Source organism: Propithecus coquereli, unplaced genomic scaffold (assembly GCF_000956105.1).
Source record: "Propithecus coquereli isolate 6110/MARCELLA unplaced genomic scaffold, Pcoq_1.0 Scaffold486, whole genome shotgun sequence".
In the NCBI taxonomy this organism is placed as follows: domain Eukaryota; kingdom Metazoa; phylum Chordata; class Mammalia; order Primates; family Indriidae; genus Propithecus; species Propithecus coquereli.
The window spans coordinates 364,656-374,233 of record NW_012150685.1 but is presented as its reverse complement, the minus strand read 5'-3'; the positions used below and the strand labels follow the sequence as shown (position 1 = coordinate 374,233).

At 37.2% G+C, this 9,578-nt stretch overlaps 1 protein-coding gene across 1 annotated transcript in view; it reads left to right on the top strand.

The window, feature by feature from the left end:
* The window catches only part of FRMD4B (FERM domain containing 4B), a 204,190-nt gene that overhangs the window by 159,556 nt on the left and 35,056 nt on the right, over nt 1–9,578 (top strand). Inside the window, exons 8-11 of the mRNA XM_012655775.1 lie at nt 2,436–2,519; nt 4,084–4,149; nt 6,687–6,744; nt 8,126–8,212. Of these exons, the coding sequence (XP_012511229.1) occupies nt 2,436–2,519; nt 4,084–4,149; nt 6,687–6,744; nt 8,126–8,212 (295 nt within the window). The remainder of the gene's footprint in view (nt 1–2,435; nt 2,520–4,083; nt 4,150–6,686; nt 6,745–8,125; nt 8,213–9,578) is intronic.

The window sequence follows — 9,578 nt, the reverse complement described above, 5'->3', positions numbered from 1 at the left end:
TAAAATATATATATATATATGTATTTGTCCTTCATTAAAAAAAAATCACAAGCCAACTTCCTTTAAAAGCAAAGTGCTATGAAGGACAGACCATAAGAGATTATTAAGAAAAATAAATATTAATACCGGGAGTTGACAGTTGACCTTTAATATGAATAAATTGGATTGTGGTATATTTTGATTTTCAGGAAGCCCAAACCAGTTTCCCAAGATTGTCAGTGTGGTTAAGCCCTACCGCTCAGATTTCAAATGAATAGAGAGATTTATTCTTATATAAGAACAGGAGCCAAGTGACTTTTTATTTCCTGTAGTAATTTAGAAAACTAGATCTTTCACCTTTAGGAAGGGCCACAACCCTGGTTTTGAAATGTAATGTTGACAGGTACAAATCATAGTGTGTCCAAACGAGGTGACACTCTGTCATTATCCGTTCTTCCTGAAGTGTCTGCTCACTGGTTCACTTCATTGCCTTGTGGCATGGTCAGGAAAGGGAGCTAGAACCAGAAGACAAACTTTCTGTAGGCATTGAAGAACCTCTAAACCAAACCTGGTTGAGTTAACAGGAGTGAGCAATTTCTAATACAGCATGGTACAACGTGAGCCAAACAAAACCCATATGGAGGCCATGCTTGGTTCCCCAGTTTGAGCTGTAACACCTGATCTATGACTGTTGGATGAATGCTTTAGAAGGAAACACGTCTTGGGTTCAATGTTGGGTCCTCCAGTTGGGGGCTCATCTTCTTCAATATCGTGATTCACATCAGAGCAAACCCCAGAAAAGCTAATGTAAAATTGCGTTAGTGATAGATTTTGATACTAATTTGTCAGCGTTTTCATTTGTAACTGGGGTTGGGCGTGAAGGGGAGCTGTGCCTTCCCAGAGTTAAGAATGATCCTGTTGGTGCTCTGGGATCCTGCCCTGGGTGTCTGTCTGGGAAGCAGGTGATAGAACACAGCGGTTAGGAACTTAGCCTGTAGAGCCAAACAGACTGGGTTTGCCTCTGACTCTTCCACATAGTAGCTGTGAGACTTTGACCAAATGACTTAACCTCTTGAAACCTCACACTCTTACCTGGAAAGCATGGATAGTAATAGTACCTACTGCATGGGAATGCGTGTTATGTGAGGTAAATAATGCCCCAAAAGTGTATTGTGTGGGCCAGGCGCGGTGGCTCACGCCTGTAATCCTAGCACTCTGGGAGGCTGACGCGGGCGGATTGTTTGAGCTCAGGAGTTCAAAACCAGCCTGAGCAAGAGTGAGACCCCATCTCTACTAAAATTAGAAAGAAATTAATCGGACAACTAAAAATATATAGAAAAAATTAGCCGGGCATGGTGGCGCATGCCTGTAGTCCCAGCTACTCGGGAGGCTGAGGCAGGAGGATCACTTGAGCCCAGGAGTTTGAGGTTGCTGTGAGCTAGGATGACGCCACAGCACTCTAGCCCGGGCAACGCAGTGAGACTCTGTCTGTATTGTGTGCTGCCTGGCAGTGGGTAACCTTTCAACAAAGAGTTGGTAAAGATAAGAAGAGGTGGAAAGTAGGAGGGGAAGACTTGGAGTAGTTGGATCAGGATTTTGAGTAGTTTTTGCATGTATGTATTCCAAGCTCTAATATACTCTGAAGAGTCATGTTTGTTTCTTCATAGTATCGATATCCATAAACACTCAGGGCATTTAGAGAATTTTCTCTCATACACTGCAGGACCAAGTATGACTGGGTTGTATTACCTGTTCACTTTTTTTAAGTTCCATAATAACCACACCTTCCTCTTGACAACTAGGATTTTGCCATTTTGTAATTAGTTATTGGCTGACCTTGCACGAGGTACGTGGTAGTTCACTTGGTGCGATTTGAGGGATACCTTGGGTTTCATTAGAAATTCGTTTTTCAGTCATCCTCTATTCAAGAGGTTTCCACAGAGGCCGACTTGTTCTGTTCTATTTCAGAGGGTGGTAAGGAAATAACAGGAGAGCAATAGAAAGGTCTGTGTACATTTTTTATTGCAGTGATTCTATTATGAAAACTGGGTGACATGTGAATGGTTTTGTGACGACCAGCATTCCAACATGGTGAATATTATGTAGCCACTAAACGTAATTGGAAGGATGCTATAGGAATGTGGAGAAAGTAGACAATGAAATGTGAAGAATGTTGTGTAAAAATACAATATGAAAATGTCCAATTGCTATCATAATTATGTACTAAAATGGATGCAGAAAATACCATAGCCTCAAAATATCGTCGTACGACCTGGTTGTCCAATCTGGGGGCTGTTTCTAGTTAGTCCAGAACCTTATGTATGTTGATTACAACCTTTTGACAGAGCCCAGCTTGCTGTAAATTGTTACTTTTCAGATCTCACTTATTTGGTGACCAGCTTGGATAACTTTCTAAGTGACAGTGTGTGACATTACCTTATTATGTTTCTTTTTAGCGATGAAAATGCCAGGAAAGACTTAAAGACGCTGCCAGCCTTTCCGACCAAAACCCTGCAGGAGCACCCGTCCCTTGCTTACTGGTGAGCCCAATCAGGGTAGCAGATGACCCGTCATCCTAGCCTCCATTGTGAACTGCATGCTTTTCAGGAAATGAAAAGAAATATAAGTGAGAACAATATCAAATTATCCATCAAATGTATCAAAGTAACCACAGGTAGACTTTGATCCTTTCAGTGAAAGGATCTAGTCAAAGCTTGCCAGAAATCATTATACCAAGACATGTCTTGCAGTCGTTTGTAAAGAGAGGCCGTGCGCTGTTTAAGTGCATAAAATGCCTGTAGTGTATGCTTTTAGGTGAACATAGTATGCTTTTAGGTGGATTCGGTATGTGTGCAGTCACTGTATAATGTAGCCTTAATCTAGCAGAATGCAATATGTGTGTTATAAAATACAGATTTCTTTGCTCAGAAGTTTCCTGAGTAACCAGAGGTTTCCACTACAGCCAGATATCGTTGTATATTTTGAGTTTGTTTCATTGTTTGTATTTTAATGAATCCATAGTGTCCATTTTCCACCTCATATTTTTTCTAGATAATTACTTTTTTCCCTAAAAATACTTGCATTCTCATTAAATATATTATTCTCCCTGGTTTCAGTCTCTTAATCATGAAGACAGTTTTCTTTTCCACTAAACAATTGCAAAATAAAGATTACAAAATAAATATTCAGTAATGATAGCTTTTTTTTTTTTGAACCCCCTTCCAAGAAAAATCAACATTGATAGCTTTAATATGAAAGTTGGAATATATTTCCCAAATATATAGTGAGTACTGAGGCTCCATTGCATCCTGACCCTGGAAACTTCTGAACAATTCATAGTTAAGTGATAGTTCCTTAAAAAAAAAAAAAAAAGGCTGATTACTAGCGATGATTGTTATACGGAGATAAAAATATTTACTCCTCTGGGTTATACTTGAGATATGATTAGAAGAGCTGTCTGTCTGAAAGTAGGGTAAGATAGTCGAATGATGTCAAAGGTTGCCTGACCTCAGCCTAGCTATCTCCTTTCCGGCCAACAAGTTTTATTTCCCTAGGACAATAATGAAGGGTTTTCTCCTAAAGCAGTGTGTGTGCAAGTGATGATAGAATATTTCATATTGCACACAGACTCAGAAGCAGTTTTAATTCTTTTTAAATCTTTCTGAATAATTCAAGGAGAAAATCTTTAATGCCTACCACTTGCTGATCTCCCACTTTTAATCAAACAAAAGGTAGGCCTTATGCTCAAAATTTCCTCAACAATGTTTTACAACTAAAATTTAATGCCGTTATTATGTATCTATTATATTCATCCGATTTATGGTGAAAGATAATTTTCCATTTGAGAAGTTGATATTATTTCCTTTTCTAGTAAATTATGTTTTTAAAATACTAGTATATTATATAAATATATAAAATATAAATTAAAGATCATAATGGAGGTAGTCAAATGTCTAAAGTTCAGGAATCCAGGACTCTATCTTCCAAACAAGTTGTTGAAGGCTTTCCCTCTCAAGTTTCCAGTAGTCACCTAATAATCTGGAAATTGAATCTGTACCTCCTATAATCATGCATTGCCATATTTTTCATTTCCTTGTTTTACAGTGAGGACAGGGTAATTGAGCACTATTTGAAAATTAAAGGTCTGACTCGGGGTCAAGCTGTGGTTCAGTAAGTATCTTTCTTTCCTCTTGCTTAGATATAATTAGAATGTCTCTCATTTGAAGATGTCATTTGAAATGATTTTTGTTGTGTAGTTTCATGTGCATAGCCCTTATCTGGTGAGAATGAATTAGAAAATGTTTTGGGTCATTCCACACATCGGTATCATCAACTCAGGTGCCTACTAATGTCAGGCAGGTAACAAAAACGAGAAATACAGACCAGATGTGATGTAGGGCAATAGGGAATGGTAGGGACGGTGGTGAACTGGAGAGCTTTCATTCTGGGTAGAGGCAAGGTTACATAGCTTCAGAATTCAGGCATAATATTGCTACATCCTCTATTTTCCAAGAGAAGCTGGAAATTCAGATTTTTAAGTTCCAATTTTAAATATTGGAAAGCAATTTTAAGAAAATTTTAATGCAATGTGAGCCAAACAAAACCTATCTGGAAGCCATGCTTGGTTGCCTCATTTGTGACTCTGCTTTGGGCAGAGCCCATAGTGTATTGGTGTTGGATAATCTGTTTCTTCGTGCTACCAAGAACAAACCTAGGTGACATATTTCTGCATTTATGATTTAGAGTTACCACCCATTTATTAAGAACATTTTACCTGCAACATTAAACTTTTAAAATCATAAAAACCAAATTAGTTTTAAGTGTACTATTGCTATAGTGACTGTACAATGACTTTTATGGCCATAGAAGTTTTAAAAACTCTGCTGTGTATAGCACAGAGCATTTGAGCACTAAAATAAGGACTTGGAGATTGCTAAACTACTGGTCAGTGTATAGATTTTCCTCACACTCCTACTTCTTTGCTCCGATCTCATTTTTATAACACACCTTCTGTGATCTTCGAGGCAGAAGTCAGAAGTTAGCAGTCCTAAGGTTGAATCCTTGACATTTTAACTAATTGTGCCTGTTTTCTGAACCTGGGATCATGGGAGGAAAAACAGTTTCCCTGAAGGATTTCAGGGTAGGCTGGTGAGTACAGTCATGTGCCATGTAACACCATTTCTGTCGATGACAGACCACACATAGGACTGGATTTGTATTGTACCTTTTCTGTGTAGATATACAAACACTTACCACTGTGTTATGGTTGCCTATATTATTCAGTATAGTCAAGTGCTGTGCAGGTTAGGCTAGGCTATACCACATAGCCAGGTGTGCAGTAGGCTATACCATTTAGGTTTGTGTAAGTATATTCTATAATGTTCACACAATGTTGAAATTACCTAAGGACGCATTTCTCAGAACGTATCCCTGTCAAGTAACACATGACTATATTACAAATTACCCTTGCCTGGTGGCTAGGTGCAGTGACTCATGCCTGTAATCCCAGGCAGAGGCAGGAGGATCACTTGAGGCCAGGAGTTTAAGACCAGCCTGGGCAACATAGCAAGACCCTCTCCCTACAGAAAAATTTTTTTAAAAGTTAGCCAGACATGGTGTACAGGCCTGTAGTCCTACCTACTCAGGAGGCTGAGGTGGGAGAAGTGTTTGAGCCCGGGAGTTTGAGATTACAGTGAGCCATGATCCAGCCACTGCGCTCCAGCCTGTTGACAGAGATAGACCCTGTCTCTAAGAAAAAAGAAAAGAAAAAAACAAAACAAAACACCTTGCTTAAATGCAGAGTCCTTCTACTTCTCTTGGTCATTATTGTGTAGCTCCAAATAAGTGGCCGTTTAACTTGGTAGTTAAGGCTCTGGGCCATGGGGTCTAACTGACTTTGTTAGAATCCTGGTCGTGCAATATAATTGCTGCGTGACCTTGACACATTTTCTTAACCTCTTATATTTATTTACATGTAGGCTATTTACTTAAAAAAAAAATCAAGGTATTGATCACAGTGTCCAGAGAAATTAATATTCAAAATGTCATTAAAAAGTCCACTTGCATTAAATAGGAATCTCAGTTTCTTGAGGGCAGAGAGGAGGTCTTACACAATTTAGTCCACTCCAAAACCTTAAAGGTACACAATAGATACTTGTTGAATTGGAAATAGTAAGTGGTGGCATCATTGCTTTAATTTTTATTTTTGGGGTGACATTTTTAAAGTCAGGTTTACATACCATAAAATTCATCCTTTCAAAGTATCTTTCTCTAAGAGTTTTGACAGATGTTTACAGTTATGTCACCTGTATCACAAGCAATATTTGGAATAGCTTTTTTTGTACTTTATTATGAGCATGACCCAAAAGTTGATTCTTATTGCTTGCATCATTAGGTGCTTACTTTAAAAAATATTTGCAATTTGAGTCTGTAATACAATACATTCCTGAGCCATAAAAATTTAATGTGCAGAAAATAACATTTTCTATAGCTTTTTGAAATTGAGGTTCTATTGGCAACTTCCTAACATTTGGATAAGGTAAAATATATTATTCCCCAGAATGGTTTATTCTATTTTTACTTGAGTCAAAGATATTAATCATAGCTATAATGAGGAAAGTAGAAACAAATTGGGTTTTTTAAATCACTTTTCCCAAAAGGGTTCTGACTATTTTAATGAGATTATGATATATGTTCATCTTCCATAGGTATATGAAAATAGTAGAAGCTCTGCCGACTTATGGAGTCCATTATTATGCAGTAAAGGTAAATACTTTTACACGAATAAGCTTTCATTATGCCCATATATTTTACAAGAGTTATTGCACAACACCAACTTTCTAAAATCACATAAATCAATACCCATATATGTAAAATTGTCTCTAGAAATTGCAGCATATAGACTAGGATTGATTTTCTTAATATATAAAAGCCCAAATATATCTTGTCATTTTTAGCAAATTATAAAGCACATTATTTTTGCAAAATACTTGTTAACATTCAAATGTTTTCCCAAGATTTCTCATAATCCTAAAATATTCAGATCATTCGCTTTTGATACACCTCCCCTTGCTGATTTTTCTCTTTTCCAATTCTTCACCTTCTAACACTGCCAGGTCTTCATCTGGCAGTGCCTTTGTATGAGAAACATAGAGTCTCCAGTGTTATTTAACAGCTTCATAAAATGCTGAAATTTTTGCAGGATTTGCAAAATACTTTTCAATCAGTATGTTTTGTGTTTACATAGTATTTTCAGATATTTATAAGCAGGGGGAGTTTGACAAAGAAATATTTTGAGATAATGAGAAGGGAGGGATAAAGCATATTGTTAAGAAGGAACTTAAAAGAGGAATAGTTTTATAATTGATCCATTCTTGAGTGACTTTTCATGTTACGACAATGCTTACATCTGTATACAATTCAAAATGGCGGAGAATTAGATCATAAATACTTGCATGTTGAGAATACCCTGCACTAAAAATATGTGCCAATTTAACTTTAATTTCTATTGATTCTGGTTTTCATATGTGTATATGCAAATCATCCTTTGCTTTGGCAAGACCTAAAAGATAAATTTATGAAAATAATATATTGCTCCTCTCCCCATATGTACCTCAAAATAATTATTCAAACATCCTGTCATCGAATTGCACAGTTCTCCAAAAGGGTTTTTTGATATTCCCATGTTCATTGTTAATTGTATTATACACATTAGGATTTGGAACCACTTTTCTCATCTTTGTAATTCTTTGGAAACTTCCCCAACCTTTTATAACTGGTTACTAATTGAGAGAACAAAGAGCCTTTTTTTTTTTCCTAATGGATAACTGGCTTTTACTGGATTAATTCTGGGTTGAATTATTTACATTTTATTTCTTCTCTCCAACTGTTCAATCGAAACAGTAATGTTTCATTCTTTTTGATGGTATTAACAGTATTGTTCTGTTTTGACTTATAGTTCTTATTTGAAGAAACCTTAAGAGGGCATTTTAATAACAAGTTGGATTTTTAAGTAGCGTTTTTATTTACCAAGACTGCTTTATTTGACTTGTCGATACTTGTTAAGGGATGAAATTGGTAGATATTAATTCACCTCTAGAAGACTTAACAAATTAGGTCTTGATTCTCATTCCTTTCCATCTTCTAGGATAAACAGGGACTTCCTTGGTGGCTTGGAATCAGCTATAAAGGAATCGGCCAGTATGATTTACAAGATAAGGTGAAGCCTCGGAAAGTAAGTGTGAATCATATCAGACACTTAGGAGAACCTTGAACTGTTCTAGAGTTAGCAGCATCACTTAGGGGACACTGTGAGCTGTCTTGGGCAAAGAACTTGGTTAATGAAGTCATGGGTTCAGAGAAAACTCAAGTTAAATGTAAAATACTTTTTGTAACTCGTTTATGCATCATTTACACAATTCCGCATCTGGTCATTTCTTCTAAGGTGATAACCGAAGTTACGCACTAAGCTTTAACGATAAGGATGTTGATTGCATCAGGCGCCTACCATTAGGTTTCTATTTTAAGTTAGTATGAACAGGATAATGCCATTTATTTTATGCATTTTATATATACATTTATACCTATATATATTTGAATTGGCTAGATAGACATTTAGATGAATTATGAAGACACAAGTCAAAATTTTTGGTGCTAATTATCTCAATGGTACAGTTATGAGTAATCTTTCTTTCTACTACTGCTGCTATTTACTTTTTCATAATTTTTTTTTTAAGACAGAGTTGCCCCAGGTAGAGTGCAGTGGTGTCATCATAAGCTCACTGCAACCTCCATCTCCTGGGCTTAAATGATTCTCCTGCCTCAGCCTCCCGAGTAGCTGGACTACAGGTGTGCACCATGACACCTGACTAATTTTTCTATTTTTTTGTAGAGATGGGGTCTCGCTCTTGCTCAGGCTGGTTTTGAACTCCTGAGTTCGAGTGATGCTCCTGCCTCAGCCTCCCAGAGTGCTAGGATTACAGGCGTGAGCCACCACATCCAGCCTGTCTCACAATTTTACACAGTAAACATGTCTGCTTTTTGTAAAGAAAAATCAATTACATACTATTTATTAAAGGATCATGATCTATCAGATTTGGATTTCTAGGGCTAAATAGGTTACATTAATTTCCATTTAAAATTTGACTATGAAGCTGCTTCTCTCGACCCAGGAACAAGTGTACAACATTTTTGCCTATATAATAATTAATGAATCCATATAGATCGTCATCCAGCTGCTCTCACCCTCCTTAGCATTGTAATGACTCATGCTGCCCTGGTTGGTTTTGCCAACCTCCCTGTGTTATACTGGGAGTCCTGGCAGTGAAACGATGGCCTCTAATAACAGATCATCGTCAGGCTACCTGTGGTATCACAACCCGACATCACAGCCTTCAATAAATAACTCCTATCATTTACATCTGTCTGTTGCTTTAATGTGTATTAGAAAAACAGCCGTTTTCTTCATAAAGCACCCCTGTAATCATACGCTAGCGCTCTTCATCTTCTAAGTGTTCTTGCAGCTTCAATCACTGCTCAGTCTTCCTTGAGTTATGAAAACAAATAAAGCTCCCCTCCTCTCCCACTCTGTGGTTGTGAAA